The 20161-nt window shown below is 34.2% G+C and overlaps 1 protein-coding gene across 1 annotated transcript; it reads right to left on the reverse strand.

The window, feature by feature from the left end:
• Positions 1-6807: 6807 nt before the first annotated feature.
• LOC128244972 (uncharacterized) lies at positions 6808-19332 on the reverse strand. The gene is made up of 5 exons (XM_052963143.1): positions 18995-19332; positions 16185-16341; positions 13122-13194; positions 11541-11682; positions 6808-10508 (listed from the first exon to the last, which is right to left on the reverse strand). Exons 1-5 carry the CDS (start codon positions 19153-19155, stop codon positions 10310-10312), a joined length of 732 nt encoding a protein of 243 aa, XP_052819103.1. The 5' UTR covers positions 19156-19332; the 3' UTR covers positions 6808-10309.
• Positions 19333-20161: the final 829 nt, after the last annotated feature.

A 20161-nucleotide genomic window follows, 5' to 3' on the forward strand; every position in this document is an offset into this window, starting at 1 on the left:
ATTGGTAATATTCCTGATCCTGGTCCTAGGATAACAATCTGCTGGATTGTTTACTGGTCCAAGGATGCCCACCTGGATTGGTAATATTCCTGATCCTGGTTCTAGGATAACCATCTGCTGGGTTGATTCCTGGTCCAAGGATGCCCCCCTGGATTGGTAATATTCCTGATCCTGGTCCTAGGATGATCCTCTGCTGGATTGGTTCCTTGTCTAAGGATGGCCCCTGCTGGTTTGATGAACTTCCTGATCCTGGTCCTGGGATTACCCTCTGCTGGGTTTGTTCCTGGGAAGTCCCCTGCTGGTTAGATAATCTTCCTGATCCTGGTCCTGGGATTACCCTCTGCTGGGTTTGTTCCTGGGAAGTCCCCTGCTGGTTAGATAATCTTCCTGATCCTGGTCCTGGGATTACCCTCTGCTGGGTTTGTTCCTTGGAAGTCCCCTGCTGGTTTGATAATCTTCCTGATCCTGCTCCTGGGATTACCCTCTGCTGGGTTTGTTCCTTGGAAGTCCCCTGCTGGTTTAATAATCTTCCTGATCCTCGGGTTCCAGGATGACCCTTGCTGGACTGGTTGTTTGGTCCTGGTCCTACGATGACCCCTGCTATGTTGGTTCCTGGGCCTAGGATGTTCCCAGCTCGGTTGGTTATCTTCCTAGTCCTGGACTTCATGATATCCATTTGAGAATGAAAACATCTTTACCTTAAACATAGTCAGACATGGTACTTGCTGTGCCAAAATATAAATCCCAAGTTCTCCATAATAAAGGAAACTATTCTGCAGTGATGACAAATTCAAAAGAAACCCGACTAAATATTTATTAAGAAATAACTTTAGGTCATCTAACTGATATCGAATACAACTTCATAAGCGGATATATTGATATGTAAAATCTAATTCTTGGGGATTGTTTTGGATAACTAACAGTAGGCGGACCTTAAACACCTGTGAATGGTCGAATTCTTATGATTAAGTCTAGTAACTTAATGATTGCCTATGTGCATTTTATTGGCTTTAAATTTCGGGTTTCTATTTCAAATTACGGCGTTTTGGTATGACAAACTCTGTTGACCTTTCACAATTTCATTACACAACTGGGTATTAGCATACAGTCAGCTATGTGCCTATATACTATTATTAAATGAAACAATGACAGGAAAAATATCTTCAGAGATCTTGTTATAGTTTATGCATCAAACTTACTAAATTGAACAAATAATAACACAATAAAAACTTTACTTGTAAAGTTTTATAAATATATTATTTTATTCTACCTGTAAAATATATAGAGTTTATTGCATTTCTACCTTTATGGCTTAGAAGGTTATTCTTTACAAAAATAAATATTTTCTACTTAATTTAAACACCAAAGTTACTCTTTAAAACACTTGTTCTGATTTCATATTCAATATGATTGCGTGTTTTTAAAACTTAATTTAATATTTTATTTGTTTGATATTGTTCATTTTCCCAAATATTTGATGTCTGATTGTGATAGTCTCATTTAGCATAATTATATTATGCATGAAACAGGCCTTGATATTTTGTCAACACCTAAAAAAAAATTGTGTCAACCGAATTTATATGGATATTCAAAACTGTTCAAAACCATTTTTGTATTAATATCATATAAATATTTTAATGACATAATGGTAAATTTAAGTGACATAAGAACTTAACCAAACAAACTGCAGCAATTTGAAGGTGAATGTACATTAAGCACTACATATAATCATTATAATGCCCAACATATTATCATAACGCACTACATATAATCATAATAATGCACTACATATAATCATAATAACGCACTGCATATAATCATAATAATGCACTACATATAATCATAATATGCTGCATATTATCATAATAACGCACTACATATAATTATAACAACGCACTACATATAATCATAATAACAAACCACATTTAATCATAATAATGTTAAAATATTGTCATCGGTAGCAAGTGGTGAAATTCTTGTCACTTAAATTTTGCTTTCGTCTTTTGAATAATAATATAATGATTTTGAACATTATTATATTATTAGTGTATATTTATGTAGAAAGTAATGTACATTTCTCTACTATATACTGCTGTGTTGTTATTTTTCAGTGTGTTTTTAATTATTGAAAAATGTGGATCTTTAAATTATCTGTTGTCATTGTGTTGGGAATTTGGCTTCAACTATATATTTTTAAATTTAAAGCTACACTCTCACAGATTTAACATTTTGACAACTTTTTTTTCATTTTTTGTCTTGGAACGAGCCATTTTTTTATGCAAAATTGCATGGAAACCAGTGATATAGACTTCATTTAAGTTTAAAAATTGATGTTTTATGCATTTTTCTTAAACAGTAGTAGCGCCTTAGGCCATTAAATTTATTTTTTTGCAAACAGAAAGATGTGATCTGATCTATTGTCAGCAATCTTATATCACTAGTTTGCAGATATAGGCAAAAATTGGCTCATTCAAAGACAAAAAATAAAAAAGTTGTCAAAATGGTAAATCTGTGAGAGTACAGCTTTAAGGTCTCCATCACTACAATTTGTACTTATGATTATGCAAATTGTGTGTGTTGTTATGTTATTACCAAGTAAGATTTTTCCGATGAATAATTATGTTAATATTTCTTTGGTAAATTAATCAAATTGTGTACATGTTTGATTTATGAAGTTATGTGTAGTATGTTTGTTCTGTTTTTATATGTATTTTTCTCGTGTAATTCTTGGTTTCAAAAGTGCTTGAGTTTTTGATATTACCTATTTTACTTTCTGAAAATTAATTGCATGGTATATGCATCAGTAATAATGTACTTGTTAAGTTTATAAATTTATTGCTTATCTGTTGAGCATCTGTGTCTTTTATATATTGTACCTTGACAATGTTTATAATTTTATTATCAATACATTTTTAACAATGATGTTGTGTTTGTGTTACTTTATTTAGATGTTGTTTTTCCGGAATGTTGTGTTCAGAGTTATTGTCAACTGGTCACATGGGTTTCAGTTTCAATGAGAAGAGAAGTAATTGTTGATTGTGCTCGAATCAAAGGTTTATAACTCTGTGATTTAATTGGTATCATGGAGTAGTTTTGAGGCATCATAGTAGTGACTTTTATTCTTAATGTATTTTACCGAAGATGATAATGAAATAATGAGAAACAAAACAAACTATGATGTCTGTTCCTGTGGATGGTAAACAGAAATAAGAGCTGTTCACTTTGCTGGATTTACCTAGCATACCTTATGAGCACATTTTAGTCTGCGACATCTTGCCTTTACCTCAAGGGACTCGCTCATGTTTTGGGACCAGAAATAAATGATCCCGTTTATGCACCAAAAACTTATTTATGCCCCTCTTTGAAGAATAGGGGGTATATTACTTTGCCCTTGTCTGTCTGTCCATTGGTAAACCAAATTTTGTGTTATAACTGAACAATTCCTGGACCTATTGTCATCAAACTTGACATGGTTTGACCTGGCCAGTAAAGCCCCTTTTTATTTTATGCGCCATTGTGCCAAAGGTCAGTTGTTTTTTTAAGTGAAAAGGTTGTTAAAGCTTGACGAGTGGTACCTCGGCAATGCCTGGACCTATGGTCATCAACCTAGACATGACGGCTGGGCCTGACCAGTAGAAGACCACTTACAGTTTGAGGTGTTATCCTGTCAAATGTCAAAGTCACAGTAGAACAAACCTTGTGAAAGTAATAACTCATGGCCCTATGGCTGTCAAATTTAACATGGTAGGTTGGGACTGACCAGTAGATGGCCCAAATTGAATTCAGATGTCATTGGGTCTAAGGTCAACGTCACAGTAACCTAATGCGAAAAGGTCATCAAAACTTGTCCAAGTGATAACTCTATAATGCCTGGATATATGGTCATCAAACATGATGCTTGGCCTGACCATTAAATGACCCCTATTGATTTTACATGTTAAGTATTTTTTTGGTGACTAAATTTCACAAGTTGCACCTTTAAGTCTATATAGCTTAAACACTTAGTGAGCATCTAAAAATCTTGACTTTGACATCACGCCAAGTATCATTCGTAGCTCTGCAGCTATTTTTCTGGAAAACAACCTCGGATGTATGCCTAAATAGCAGTAGTAGTAGGTCATGAAATTTTGAATTATATTAGTAATTAAATGTAGTGTTGATCTAAATTTAAACTGATTGCCAATGAAGTGGATAATTTCAATCAAGATTTCTTAAGAGTTTAATTATTAAGTTTAACAGCTAAATTAAATTACTACACAATCAACTTGCAGCGGTCTTAAAAAGACCCTATTTATGACATTTAAGTACACAGTCAATATACATCCGAGGTTGTTTTCAATAGAACTGGCCAAGAAGTTCCCAATGGCGTTTTTCGAGACGGACATTTAATGGCGGTCTGTGAGATTTTGATATTAACTAGTGCACGTTTAAGAACCAGGGAAGTTCTTAACTTCAGGATTAAATTCTGTCGGCATACAAAGCTCCAAAAACCTCATTTGGAACTCCTTGGTCATTTACTTTGAAAACAACCTCGGATGTATATGGAGGGTTTACAATGCCAAAAACATTCACACATTAACATTGCTGCAAGTGGAACATGTAGTTATTTATACTTAGCAGATACACTTAATAAAGATGCGTGTCACTGGCAATCAGTTCTACTGATATATCTGGATAAGTCCAATGATACAAGGTTCATGGTTTAATAGAAAATGGCGGAGGAGTGCCGGATGAATATGACTAGCAATCCATTCAGAACTCCTTAGTCATTACCCATCGAAACCTTGGATGTATTCCGTTACATCAGCAGAAGAAGTTTGAAAAATTGTTAATAATAGTAGACTTAATTGTACTGTTTAAATGTGTGTCTTGTGTTCAAAATTCAAAATTGATTACCTGTCATATTGCATTATCTTTAAAGACTCGCAAAAATAAAAACCCAAAAGTAACACTGCGAAATATAAATTACTATGCGATTAATTTGCAGCATAGTTAAATGTAAAGAATTCCTACATCGTAAATTATCCATGTGATGCTTTCAATGGAAATGGCCAAACTGATTGACTAGCAATCATAATTTAGTAATCCTGTGTGCTAGAATAAATGTACTTGCACGCCCACTTCTCTTGGGTTTTCAGAGAATTGGATCAGGGAAAATTCGACTTTTATGCTAATGGTAAATTTCAACAGGAAATACTTTCTCATGTGCTGCATTATTTTAAAACGTCTATCGATCAAACTTTACAACTTTAATTGATATAATGCGATAGGGGTAAGGGACATGTAGGACAACTTTTTTTAATTAAATGAATGTTGTTAAAGCTGCACTCTCACAGGTCAGATATTTTAACTTTAAACTTTAAAAAAAAAAAAGGTCTTCGAATCAGCAAATTTTTGCGTAAATGTTTGGAAACAAGTGATGTGACAAACGATCAGATCTCAAGTTTTAATATTTACTTTCCAAAACAGCTCAATTATTAAAGCATTAGTACCCTTTCTCTTTTAATAGCAATAAAATATTAAATGTGGAACATAAGTATGAAAACTGTGATCTGATCAATCTGTGAGAGTGCAGCTTTAACTTGTAATTGTTAACTTAGTTCAAATTGATTTCCAGTGAAGTGTGTTTATTGCATAATTATAAATACCGGTATTACGAAGAGTAAAGTCTTCAAGTTATACTGCTTAATTGGAATAACAACGTAAACTACTTGCAGCAGACTTAAATGTGAAGTATTCTGACATTATAAACTGTCCATATACATCTGTGGTTGATTTTGATTAAAGATCACAAATGAGTCAGAGGCTCATTTTTCAGTTTATTTCAACCTTTATATCTTTTTAGGTATGTCTTGTTTTAACAACTGTAACCAGTAAGGTTGAAATAAATACATCACCATACTTTATATCATCTGTAGTAGCAGACTTGCCCAAGCAAGTTAAAGACGGATTCAGCTCCTGGTTTAAGTGTTCAAAAGCAAAAACATTGTTGACTGTGATGCTTGCACATTTTTTTATCCTTAACATAGTGATTCAAAGGACATCACTAATTACTAGATACCTGGCACAAGGTATCGAGGTCCAACAAGATTTAGCTACTTGCAGCAGACAACATCTTGCTGAAATAGATTGCAGATGATGAAGCGAAAGATGTCTTGGGCAAATAATGTGACAGGTATGATTCTGTTGTTACTAAAGACAGACAGGTATTGAATTGAATAAAGACACAATCACTTGTGGAAATAAATTATCCTAGCTCTTAGTTGGCATAAAAAGATGATAGAAAAAAAACGCTTACTAAGAGAAGAATCTACATATATACGTCCCTGAAAATACAACATGAAATTATTGAGGTATGTGGTGATATGATTGTCATAGACATTGTGAAGGACTACAACAAAAATCACTGTTTTTGAATAACTGTGTAATAACTGAACAAATGACCGTGTATTTGTGACAAAGGTAAGTGCATCGTCAGAGAATTCCTTGGTTTCGCTGAATGCTGCTAATCAATAGGAGGAGCTCTCACTGACGCGTCCATTCAAACGCTGACCAAAAAGGGTATTGGTATTCCAAACATGACAGTGCAGGGATATGATGGGGCTGCAAACATAAGTTGGAAGTTTCATGAGGTACAGGCCCGTGGTCAGCAGTCCCTGAGGATATCTATACTATGCTAAAACCTGTGCATTATCCATGCATGCTGCAAACTGCTAGTTCAAAACGTTATGGATATCATCCCAGCTATAGTGTTTGCCTTTTATGACATGAATGTGTGGATAAAGTCTTGAAAAAACTTGCAATTAATGTTTTTTTATGATTTAATAGTACTCCAATATAATCATAGAAAACAGTTCTATGGAACATCAGCAGAAATAATTTACTAGTATACAGTGTTATCAATCTTGAGCACAAGTATATATTAAGTATTATAAATTTGTAACAATAATTCAATGCCTTATTAAACTGTTCCTGATAAATAAATTTGTAACACAAATTAAATGTCTTCTTTGGTAACACACAAAGTCTTAAGAAAATGTAATGGAGTATCTTACAGTACAAAAGTTTTTTAATAAACGTGACCCTAAGGCTTTTATATCACTCATGTTGTTTTAAAAAGAAGTTAACAAATAACAAAAATCTTCGAAATGTTTCACTCAGACTAAGCTATCCAAACTTGTGTAGCTAAGTCTGTTACATAAAGATTGTTTAGAATATAAAATAATAAAGATGCTAAAATCATAGGCAAAATGTAGACACAAGCAATAACAGTTTAAGAATAAAGAACCTTTATGAAACTCAGATGAAAAGGAACTAAATAAAATGTATGAACTTTTGCATATAATTTAAAGGTACAATATTTTAAAGAAAATAAATGAAATCCTTACAAAATGGCAAACATTTTCATACTAAATATTACATAGTTCATAAATTATCAATAAAAGATTTACATCTTAACATCAGAAGAGACAATATGTTCATCAGACTTATGGGACAAAAACAGAAAAAAATATCAAAATAAAAGAGAACAAATATAAGGAAACAATTTGATATAAAAATTGCGTCATGAAAACTCGCCAAATGGACAAGTGAATGGGGCCTAAGACTTCGCCTAATATAAGCCAAAATAAACAATTTTGCCACTGATATTTATGTGTTAGTATCGTTTCAGTGTTACATGCTAAATGTTAATCCTTTGATTTTGATATGTGCTCCACTTGGGTTCTTTATAAGGCCAGAATGGCCTACAGTTTGGCTCATAAATAAAAAAAATCCCTATGTTGGCGTTTTTAATTTTTCAGTATATAAAGAATCTGAACATTTACATGGTTATTATATGATGAAATGGACACCAAGGACACTTTATTACAAACTTTGAAACGCATAAATAGGATTTGAGATCATAATTGAAATTTAAATTATCTCAATGAGGAATGACATTAAATTTAAGGTTGTCCTTTACTTCAACACGATTCTGGTCCCATTTGCGGCCTTGGCACAAGTGAGTTCTGTAAGTAGTCAATTAGCTGGACAAATGGGTTTCTGCTGGCATTCCAGTTTCCCCCACAAGATAAGACTTCAATTTGCGCAACATCGTACCAAGGAGATCGACTTAGTATAAGAAATATCAATCTTCTCAGTTGTTGTAAAATAAATAACTAACATGAATTTTAGGCTTTTTGCATTAAGTGGAAAATAATAGGAATTATCATGTTTTGTTATTTTGTAAATTAATATTGTTCAAATTGTGACGAATAATGGCTCTATCCATGTTCAGTCTTGTTTCCAAAAGTCGCCATTATCGAGTGTTCATGTTAAAAGCTTCACATGTGGTTTGGGATTGAATCAGAGATCTGCATGATGGCTGATAGCCAGATAGTCTACCTCCCCACTTATATGGGTAAAACTCCTACTACTTATTAGTTATATGGGTAAAACTGCCTAGTGTTAATGGTTACAATAAGTTTCTTTTTGCATTGTTGATTGTTACATCTTTGCAGTATGTAAGCCAGAAAAGCTAGCACAGGGAATACAGATAAACTGCAGTCGTTCGAACAAGGGGTACATTGTCATGCTATAGATTTTATTATTTAAATATCAATACAAAATAGAAAGCATGGTAGGTGTTAGTATTATACATCATAATATCTTTGTACAAAAATAGGTATGAAGGTTGCATGATAAAGGCTGCCAATAAAAGTTGAAGCAAAATAATGATCTTTATTTTTTAAACTAAAATGCATTATCATGTTAAACTTGTTTATCTTCAATGATAAAAAACTTATGATTAAAGTCCAGAAAGAAAAAATAATAGCCTTTAAGTTTTCTTTTCTTGTAAATAACTTACATGGCCATAAAGTCCACAATTAAAAAAAAACAACAAAATATATATATTAAGCATGTTTTGTTTTGATAAATAAAGTAAAACACAATAATGGATTAAATTTAAAAAATATATATTTTTGCATCAACCTCTTTTGTGGGCCTTTAAGTTGTAAATGTGATTATCACATCAACAAAGCAAGAAAAACACAAATATGGAAAACTTTTGTTCTTGTTATTTAGGGAAATAAGTGCAAATAAGCGAATTTTCAATTTGGTTTAAATTACATTTTTCTTTAAAGCTGCACTCTCACAGATTGAACGCTCTGACAACTTTTTAATATTGTCTTGAAACAAGCCAATTTATGCGAAAATGCATGGAAACCAGTCATATGAGACTGCTGACAAAATATTAGATTGCAGATTTTTATATTTAAGTTCGAAAAATGATGTTATATGCATTTCTCTTAAACCGTTAGTAAGCCTTGTAGCTATAATACATCTATTGTGAAGCAGAAATATAAAAATCTGAGGTCTAATTTTTTGTCAGCAGTCTTATATAGCCAGGTCACAAAATGTTTTAGACCGACAGACAAAGTGCATTCCTATTATCCCCTCTCCATGACGGGGGATTAAAATTAAATATAATAGCAGTAATTAAATCTAATGTTGTAACATGTTATTTATATAACTAAGTTAACATTTATTCCCAGTTAAGCATACTATCCATATTTAATCAGTATTCCTATGGGTAAAATCCGCAAGTTGAACTGCTTATTCAACTGCTTATTCGGAGTCACTACGTGATCGTCTTGCAGTGTAGTTAAATGTAAATAATTCTGACATATACATCAGAGAATGTTTCTTATGAAGTAGCTGAGGAATTCCACTTTTTCAAAACACTGTTAAAAGTACAAATAACAATTAAAACATTAACAAAACACAAAAATTTACACATTACCCGGTATCTTTCAAAACAATATCAAATTAACACTTTCAGTTTAATATTTTTAGAAAATTCACAATATTGTCACATGTATGATAATGATCCTCCTTTATGTAATTTAGGTGTTTGTTAAATATCAATTTAAAATAATAGTACTTTTCATTGTGGCCTATTTCTTTACTTGAACACAAATAGGCTGTCAGTGACATGATAAATAAGATGAATGGAATTGGATAGTTAATGAAGAAACTGTTCCGATTCAAGTATTAACAAAATAACAATATCTGCATGGAATGAGACGTTTTAATGCACAAGTCAATTGTAACCACGCCCCTTCCCCCCACCCCAGGGTGGATGGATAGCTGGGGAAATGGGCCAAGTTTTACCTTTCAAGTGGCCCCACAGTGCCGGGTAAATGCGGTGGTTTTGTCTTTGCAAAAATATAGAATAAGAGATTTTAAGGAGATAAAACATTCACTAAATAACAAGCATATGATACAGATTTATGTTATACTACTAAAAGTATGATAAATGTTTATGCTATAATGTGTGATGTTGTGGAACACTTGCAGAGTCACAGTTTAAGTTATCACTTATGTATAGGAGAATGTCATTTTTCATTTTTTGTTGGTGTAGTATTTGCTCCAAGAGCTCATTCTGGTGTTGAAGAAGTCTCTCCAAGTTGCTTGTAGATGGAATCTCAGAAAATCTCTCATCTCTGTTGTCAGTTGGTGTTGTACTGAAATATGGAGGTACAAACATTCACATGTACCTTTTCAAGGTCTTGCTTTTAAATTCAATGGCAAATGTTTAATGAAGTAGACCCAGTGTATATATATTGTCACCTTAGTGCAAGAACTCAATATCTGCTTGTATTTCAATAGGCAGTTATGGAGTTATTGCACTAAGATGATGATATATTATTTGTTCAATAATTGTTATGCATTAAAATCTAGAAGAAGCACTTAGGAAAAATCAGAGGCTCATCCAGTGACCACTCTGTTAAGGTTGTTCGGTTGGCGCAATCTCTTCTCACCTTGGCAACCCATGTTCAATTCCCTGCCTGGGCACAGGTGAGTTTGGATTGTGGTCATGAAGCCTGCGAAGTGGGTTTTCTGCTGCAGGTACTCCAGTACCCACACAATACAAGACTAAACTATCAAGTTTAAGTGATTAATATAGTGTCGCAATAACTTGTTTCACAATCGTAAAACACATGAGTTTAAACTAACCTAAACTATGTGTGGCTTTTACTTTCATCAGTGTGTGTATAGATGTTGCTAGATTGCGACATAAATGCTACGTCAATAGGCTATATTTTGCTTCGAATGACGACTTCAAACAAAGACAACTTTCCTATTTCTTCACCATTTTAAATAAAACATAGCGCAGTCTTCGCCACTTACAGAGCCCGCCTTCGGTCTTTCTGAGTTTGATTGAGAGTGTAGTTTCTTAAAACACTTTGACAAACTTTGCAATATGGTCGTCTGATGGAGCACTGTGAAAACCTTTTTTTGGAAACATTTTTTGTCAAAGTGTTCGAAGAAACAAATCACCTTATCAAATTCCAGTAATTAAATGAAAGCGTGGATTTAGACTGCCCTTTGTTTCATTTAAAATGGTATAGTAAAAGAAAAGTTATTTTTGATTTCAGTCTTTATTTTAAGCAAAATGTTGCCTTCTGACATAGCATATACAACGTAATTTATCATGTGGTATACACACACTGTTCACTGAATTGTTTTAAGGGCCAGATAGTGGCTAATATTACCTTTGGTCTCCGATTAATGACTCAATTTGCATGGAAGCCAATGGCAGCACACACTCTGTCATAACTTTTATTGTTTCCGCTATATTATGGCTGAAGGGCTGGTCGGGCTCTGCACTGTAGCTGGGTTCTCTGCTGCTTGATTCTGCATAATTTAATAAGTATTTTCTGTACACACATAATCACTATTGTAGTCATCGAAGATGGGAAATCAAATTTAGTGTAATAATAAAATTAATCAAAGTACCATAACAATTTACTTAGTATTTAGTTTATTACGAAAAAAAGTTCTGCAAGTCATTAGGAGTGTTCAAACTAGGATACCGACAAATGGAACCATTCAGAAGCTGTTGATTTTGCTCAAATATAGTCTTTGAAGATCACATAATTCAATCGCGTTATTGATAGCAATGATCGCTGTCATTGTTACGTGATTGGTTGATTGACATTATCACTTGATGTTATCAATGCATTCTTAAAGCTGCACTCTCACAGATTGAATTTGTACAACCTTTTTATTTTTTGTCTTCGATCAAGCCAATTTTTGGGGAAAATGCATGGACATCAGTAATAATAGTCTGCTGAAAAATTTCTATATTTAAGTTCAAAAATTAATGTTTTATTCATTTTTTATAAATTAAACCGTTTGTTACAGTTTAAGCCATAAATCATTGATTTTCAAACGAAAAATTAATAATCTGTAATCTGATCTTTTGTCAACATTTTTTTATCAGGTATATACGCAAAAAAATTGCTCTTTCCAAGACAAAAAATAAAAAAGTTGTAAAAACAGTATATCTGTGAAAATTCAGCTTTAAAATGTCAAAATAACCATTGACTGTTGTATAAGAACAAATGAATAAGGTTTTGTGATTACTTCTGGACTTTAAGGGCATGGGTTTGCACCCTACTGAAACAAAATCTTTGTTTATATTTCAATAGGATTATTTTCTGCAATTTCATATCAATGAGTTAAATGATAATAAAATAAATGTTTTTAGATGCAATAGAACAATAAGCTTTGGTCCAAAAACATGAGTGACACTTAACTGGCATTTTTTATTCTTTTTTTGAAAACTTCGCCATACTAAATGCAAATTAAACAGTATTTCAGAAAGGAGTTAAAAGTAACAAAGGGCAATGACTCTGTGATAATCTAAAATAAAGTTATGGTTCTTCTACACAGTACTTTTTCTGAGTATGCTCTATCATCTTATGAAGTTTAATTAAATTTCATCCAGTTGTTTTTAAGTGATCCTCAAGACAAGGAATTTCTTAACATTCCAACCAACTGACTAACTACTGGTTGACTCCAATTTACCCGCTTCAAATTGTCAAGGGGTGTAATAAGCTTTATTTATTTGTTCTTGAACTTCACATGAACCTTGTTTATAAAATGCAATGTAATTATTTTTTACTTCACATGTCAGAACAATGCACTTGATTAAATAACAATTAAAACAAGACATGTGTTCCCTATTGGAATTAGACCTGGGCTGGTGCATTCAATATCTAGGTTTATACATGTACATGTCATAACCTGGAACCTTTTCACATGGTTTATGACTCCATTGAAATACTGACCGCTGGTTCTGAATTCAAAGGTGTCAATTATAGGAAACCCATCAGTTGCTGAATCGCCAATGGAATTGATCATCTGCAAGAGAAAATTCAACTTTTAAGGTAAACTGCTTATCATGCAAGAGCTATCACTGGGTGTGATTAATACACCCCCTTCATCAACTTCTTGTAATCACTTAGAGCGATGCTTTCTCCTTGAATGCCATATATGGCAAGAAGGCATCACATTATGGTTAAAGTATATAGAAATAAGGACTATAACATTTTTCCCAAAAAGAAAGATCTGACTTCAAAAATTTACAATAAAAATTTATTCTGTTTGAGCAAATTATTCTTTTAATCTTTAAAGTTAACATAAGAAGAATGCTGTATAATTTAACTGTTATTCGAGGACCAATTAGTCCATATATTGTTATCAATTCTTTCCCTCATTTTAGAATCAACTCTATGAAGCTAAAAAAATCTCTCTCCCAGTCCCGCAATGAGATCTACATGTGTATCAATTGGAATTCAATACATTTTTAACCTTTCAAGCTTGACCCTGTGGAGTGTTTGTACGCATTTCATATAAAAAAGGTCATAATGAAAAAAACAGCTAGAAGTAGACCCACATGTAAGATATGAGTCTGTTTTTTGTAACATGAGTTCCAAGTTTCATATGGATACCTTGACACGTTTTTATGCCCACGATGGTGGGCATATTAAAATAGCACCGTCCGTCCGTCCGTGTGTCCGGCTAAATAATTTGTGTCCGGGCTGTAACTTTCTCTTGTATGGACAGATTTTAAAATGACTTGCCACATGTGTGTCCGACATACCAAGATGACATGTCGCGTGCAAGATCCGTGTCCCTACCTCTAAGGTCAAGGTCCCACTTGGGGTTTATTCACAATGGAATGCTGCATATAAGTACATAGAGTATAGGTTGTTGTGTCCGGGCTGTAACTTTCTCTTGTATTGACAAGATTTTAAAATAACTTGCCACATGTGTTCCACATTCCAAGACGACGTGTTGCGTGCAAGACCCGTGTCCCTACCTCTAAGGTCAAGGTCACACTTGGGTGTTTATTCACAATGGAATGCTGCATATAAGGACATAAAGTATAGGTTGTCGTGTCCAGGCTGTAACTTTCCAATGTATGGACAGATTTTAAAATGACTTGCCACATGTGTTCCACAAACGAAGACCATGTGTCACGTGCAAGATCCGTGTTCCTACCTCTAAGGTCAAGGTCACACGTAAATGTTTATTCACAAGTGCTGCATATAAGGACATAGAGTATAGGTTGTCGTGTACGGGCTGTAATTTTCCCTTGTATGGACAGATTTTAAAATTACTTGCCACACGTGATCCACATACCAAGACGACGTGTCACATGCAAGACTCGTGTCCCTACCTCTAAGGTCAAGGTCACACTTAGGTGTTTATTCACAATGGAATGCTGAATATAAGGACATAGGAGTGTAGATTGTCAAATATAGGTGGTATTTTAACTTTTCATGTACTGACCTTGTTCATAGGTCAATGTCACATTTGGGGGCATTCGTTACAGCTCTTGTTTTAAAGGTTTTTTCAATCCTTATATGTTGAATTTCCCATTTTGAAACATTTATGCATTTAAATTTCCCAATTTGCAGAATTTCACCCGTTTAATTTTCCCAAAATAAAAAGGCTAGGCCTCTTCACAATTTTTGGTGAAAAAGCCCTGCAAACACAAATGGTTTTTTAAAAGTTGAAGTCAATAACTCAAAAACCTAAAAATAAGTTATGCAGGGAAGTTGAAAAAGAATAGTATAACAGGAGAAGTCAAAACTGCCATATTCCCTGCCAAATAAAAAACAGAATCAACTTTGCCATATGACAAAGAATACCCATTAAAAAAATGGACAATAACTAAAACAAGAAATACTGCAATGCGTCAAAACCAGGTTTTCGGTGATTGACAGAAATTATTTTCAGTACCAGTGACCTGGACGTTCACCCCAGGAGCCAAAACGCAATCCAATGAAAGGTATCTATAAACTCTTCCAGGTTTAGTCAAGATATGTTCAACCATTTTTCTATTTTAAGTAACATTGACCTCAACCTTAACAAAAGTTATTCAGTTTCATAGGTAAGTTTGGCGACACCCTCTCGTCTCCCAAATACGATGTACGTCATTCTAATATTGACTCTGTGAAAACCTGGTTAAAAATACTGCACCCACAGTTATGGTTCTTGTACACTGCATTTGACCTCAATGGGATCAACAAGGTATCTGTATATGAAGGAAACACTCGACTTTTCATGTTAAAATGCTCTGACCAAAAACTCAAAACTTTTAGATTCCTATAATTGTACTTTGCCCCCACCACTTTAATCATCATTTTATGTCATAAATATCAGATTATAGTCAAAATCATGCTGTAATTCATTGAACAAACAACCATGAAACTCAACAGGAGAGAAAATATTAAGAGCTTAATTATAATTATGTTAAACAGATTATATATTCCCAAGCAAATTTTTAGTTATTATAAAACCACTCATGTTATTCATATAACTAGGGATTAAGCTCGAGGGTAATGGGAGGGTGCTGCACCGTGTCTTTTTTGAAAGCACCCACATGAACATGAGAATGTGCACTCTACTGCCTTCAAATACAGTCAAAACTGTTGGCTCAAACTCACTTGGCTCGATGGCTCGAACTTTATGTCTAGTCTAGATTTTGTTTTACTTTTTGTTAGCATTCCCGCTTGGCTCAATATTTGCGAGGGTTTAAAGTATTTTGGCAGGGCCCTTGGATATTTAGCCAAATGGTTTCGATTTAAATGCTCAAGGTTATCATTTTTTTCTAATTTTTTTAATCTTGAAATATGATCATGAATTCAAACAAACTTTACATATTAAGTAGTTGAAACCTAATAATAAAATAAGCACAATTTCTTGCATCTTGTATGAAATTCATAATGCTTAAACTATTAACTGCCTGACCAGTGTCCAATTGTCCTTCTGACCCTAATCTGCAGCAAACTGGCTTAATTCCTTACACAACAAAAAAAAACATTCTAGAATATTGCGTTTACCATATCATCACATTCTTCTTTTGGGGGCTTCGGTCCCCCACTTTTAATGGCTGCCCTTTGCCGGCTTCTCCGCTGTCTCCTCTTGAAGTCGGTCTTCAATTTCCTCTTGCAATCTTCAATGCTTCTTTTGCATGGTCCGATACCCTGGGAATTCACTCTGTAAAGGTAATTGGTATTCATGTATGGTACTGAAATAAAACAACTGATATCATATCTACATGCAATTTATCGTATTCAGCAATCAGTATTTTATCAATAAAGTCTGTAATAGCTATTTACTAGGACTAAGCCTTCCACAGTGGAGAAGTCATTTGAACAACAAAAACAAAACAAAATAATCTATTTTGTGGTTTACTATTTAGCATCCATAATACATCTATGCTTTGCAGCTTGTGTAGCTGTAATTAGAACTTTGAGAAAAATTTAAGATCAAAGACTTTATCAGGTTTCAAAACTATTGCAAATTTCCAGAAATGTCTTTATCAGAAGGCAAGCACTTCTCTGACAGCAGTTGTTATCGAACATTTGTGATATTCGCCTCATTTTGGATGACTTTTGCCTCATTTTGGAAGATTTTCGTCCCATTTTGGAGGTAACAATCATTAAGATACACCTGATATATTTTCAGCAAATTATGTTGTTTGAATCGAAAGCCCAAATAAGTAAGCCAGCCTGTTCAAACAACAGTCTATCATTGTTGATTGTGTCCATGGTTTGAGTATTTGTAAAGTGCTGAAACTGCGGTTGCACAAACAGGAACCTACTGGTCAACTTTAAATTAATTGAAAAATTGCATAAATGTTTGGCAAGTAGTTTTCATCACACATTTTAAATCCTTCTTTGTGAGACAAAGGTTGTTTTTTCATTAGAGTGTTTCCTACTTTCCGTCTTAATTTTTTTAAAAAAGACTTATCAATCATAAAAAGGTCATTGAAAATGTTTGTTTGGTTTGTATACACTTAGCGTTTCCGTATATATCCAGTTTTCAAATAAGTTCCAATTGTTCAGAAAAATTGTACAGATTGCTGTATCACGAGGTCTTCAAATGGATAGAAGTGCTTTGGCAAGTAGCAAGAGAGTAGCAATGGTGTATCACTAATGTATATTCACTAGCATTGGCCCTGTGACTGTGTCTACCAATGATCAGTGGCTTCCCCGGCTCTATATTTATTTGTACAGTTATTCTCAACGACCTCTCATAAATCATTTCAAAGAAGTCGGCTCTTATAGTTGTGAGGATATCAGAAAGGTTGTTAGCATCAATGTGAGCAGGTAACAAGTCACAATCATTTGCTTGCAAGTTCACAGACATTGGTTTTATAATTCCAATGTACCGGTATATCTCTTCAAACTCACCCTAACAATGAACTCTAAGCTTTCTTTTTTAGCTCAAATAACTTGACACATCAGAAGCCAGATGTGTCTTCAAGGTGTTTATAATCAACTAACAGGTTGATAATGGAACTTATTCATCACACCTATCTCATATCCAAGAGGTATGGGGAAAGTCAGTCTTTTTGAAGCACACTGAATGAATATGACTGATTCATTTTCCTTCTAAAACTCTGGTGCACGGCTGAAAGTTTGAAAGGTTGGACACTTTGCTTTTACCTGACATGTAAAAAAAGTTGTGAAACAAGTGAGTTATTATTATGTGTTCAAAATTGCGATTCAGTGGAACCGGAGTGCATGATTAGACAACATCAAGGTTTAAACATTTGGTTCTTACTATTTGCGTAATGTACTTAGCATGTGGATAATGGTAAATTTGGTAAAGCCTAAATGCCGATTTTGGGCGACTCAGTGTCGATGCACCACCAAACTTTTTCCCTCGCCACTTCCTCAGGTTAATAAGCTTATTGCAATAGTTTCTACGTGAGTCCCTCAATATGCCACACACACAACTGTTGAACACTAATAACGCTTATTTCTTTATTTTTATGTCATAATCATGTTGATGCAGCCGCATACTCGCTTAAAGGCAGCGCCTGCTAACAATAATTCCATTCTTGAATATCAAAACTCTTAATGAAAATTATAAAAAAAAACACTCATAAAAAGTCAGCTTACAAATAGTTTAATCCTGATATAAGGATCTAACGACGTTTCTTGAAATTGGATTCTGAGATTTACCACTGCCACCTTTAAAATAATGCACCAGTCAATTGTAACCACGGCCCCCCAGGTCCGGGGGGATAGCAGGGGAAATGGGCCCTGTTTTTACCTTTCAGATGGCCCTGCAGTGCCGGGTGAATGCGGTGGTTTTGTCTTCCCTTTAAATATAGCAGCGAATGGGCCTTACCTAGGGTCCCTGGTGTGCGGGGGCATTTGGCAGGGATTTTACCATCTATACGTCTCCGCAGAGCAGGGATTTTAGCTAGTCATTCTAAAATGCCGTCCAGGCTCTTTTTTTTTAATGATGGTTTGCCTAGTCATTCTAAAATGCCGTCCAGGCTTTTTTTTTAATGATGGTTAGCCTGGCTAACCATCATTAAAAAAAAAAGCCTGGACTGCATTTTAGAATGACTAGGATTTTAGCCGGGGTTGGCTGGACCGAAAGTCAAAGTCCCCACTATTCCCCGGACCTGGGTGGCCGTGGTTACAATTGACTGGTGTATAAACCTGAAAGGAATTGTGCACCTTGTGTGGAACCAACGACAACCGTATCACTAGCAGTTTTCTAACCAAATGAGTGAACTGTGGGCAGCTGGTTCTTCCACACACGCACTACTGTACAGTACTGCAAAACATGTTGCAAAGGATGAAAGAAAATGATTGCTCGATAAATCTACAAATTGAAGTAGAAATACCTTTCTTGGATGCATTTCCAAGTCTTCTGTTTAACTGCACTCGTGAGACTAAGGTTGCCACCTAACTCCGAGCTAAACTCGACATAACTCTTCCTTAAAATCTCCGCTTCCTCTTGACACCAGTTCTCCTTTCTGCGAGCTTTTTTCGTAGATGATGACATTTTCCTGGCAACTGTTTTCAAATTTGAAAGATACGGCGAACGTAGAGACTGGTTAACTTGTTTGGGTCAGTGTTTTCTTTTAATACTAACGTTACAGTGCGATTAACAAAACCGCCATATTCGAAAACTGGATCGATTTTGTTTTGGGTTCCCATCTATTACAACTGTATGACGAAGCTTTATCAATGTACGTATCCGGATATATATTGCCGTATATTGCGTAATATTAAGGTTAAGGGTCGACGTTTTCTTCTATACACGCTCAAGCACTGATTACTTGAATCTATACAGCGTCATTGGAATGTCGTAAAATATATAAACCTTCCTTTATCCACATTTATTGGTAATAATTGAGACAAAAGATGAAAACTGTAAATTTAACAAATAGTTTGCACAGACAAACATGAATTATGTATTCTCACTGTTCCCAATATCGATATTGTCATTCGGAACTCATCGAAAAACAACCGGTGCGTGGTGATACAGGATTTAGAAGATTTCACGTGAAAGGCACTCGAAATGTGAGTCACTCATATACTAATTTATTTGAACTGGGAATAGGATCTTTGGTCCCAGATTTAAAAGAATAAATAATATTTTTTGCATTAATATTGGAATGTGCTTCATAAAGGGTTTATATTTCAATTTTAATTGAAATTGGTAAAAAATGACTAGAGCAATTTTTCGAAAATTGATCGGAATTCGAAGTGAAATCCAGTTTTGGATAAGTCAAATCCACCCATGTGATGTTTGATTTTTGTATGCAATAGTATAATATAATCCTTTTTAGTCATGAATTATTATATAACATTAGATCTAATATCCAAGTCAGTAAATTCAATTTAATGTTTTGTTATTTTATTATTTAGCTGTAATTAATGAACCACTGTCCAATATTTTACAATTAATAAAGATTGATTTAATTATTACTCGTGTCTTTGATTTGTGTGCAACATTTGAGACGATGGTCACAACTTCCACGTGCCGATACTTTCGCACCTGAACT

Source organism: Mya arenaria, chromosome 8, assembly GCF_026914265.1.
Source record: "Mya arenaria isolate MELC-2E11 chromosome 8, ASM2691426v1".
Lineage (NCBI taxonomy): Eukaryota > Metazoa > Mollusca > Bivalvia > Myida > Myidae > Mya > Mya arenaria.

What these genes read in the sequence shown, in the direction of transcription:
- LOC128244972 (XM_052963143.1), bottom strand. Translation starts at nt 19,155, where the DNA reads ATGTCATCATCTACGAAAAAAGCTCGCAGAAAGGAGAACTGGTGTCAA. An exon ending in TGGAAATGCATCCAAGAAAG is followed by an intron (nt 16,342 to 18,994) that starts GTATTTCTACTT and finishes TTACCTTTACAG; the next exon opens with AGTGAATTCCCAGGGTATCG. An exon ending in CTTTGAATTCAGAACCAGCG is followed by an intron (nt 11,683 to 13,121) that starts GTCAGTATTTCA and finishes TAAATTATGCAG; the next exon opens with AATCAAGCAGCAGAGAACCC.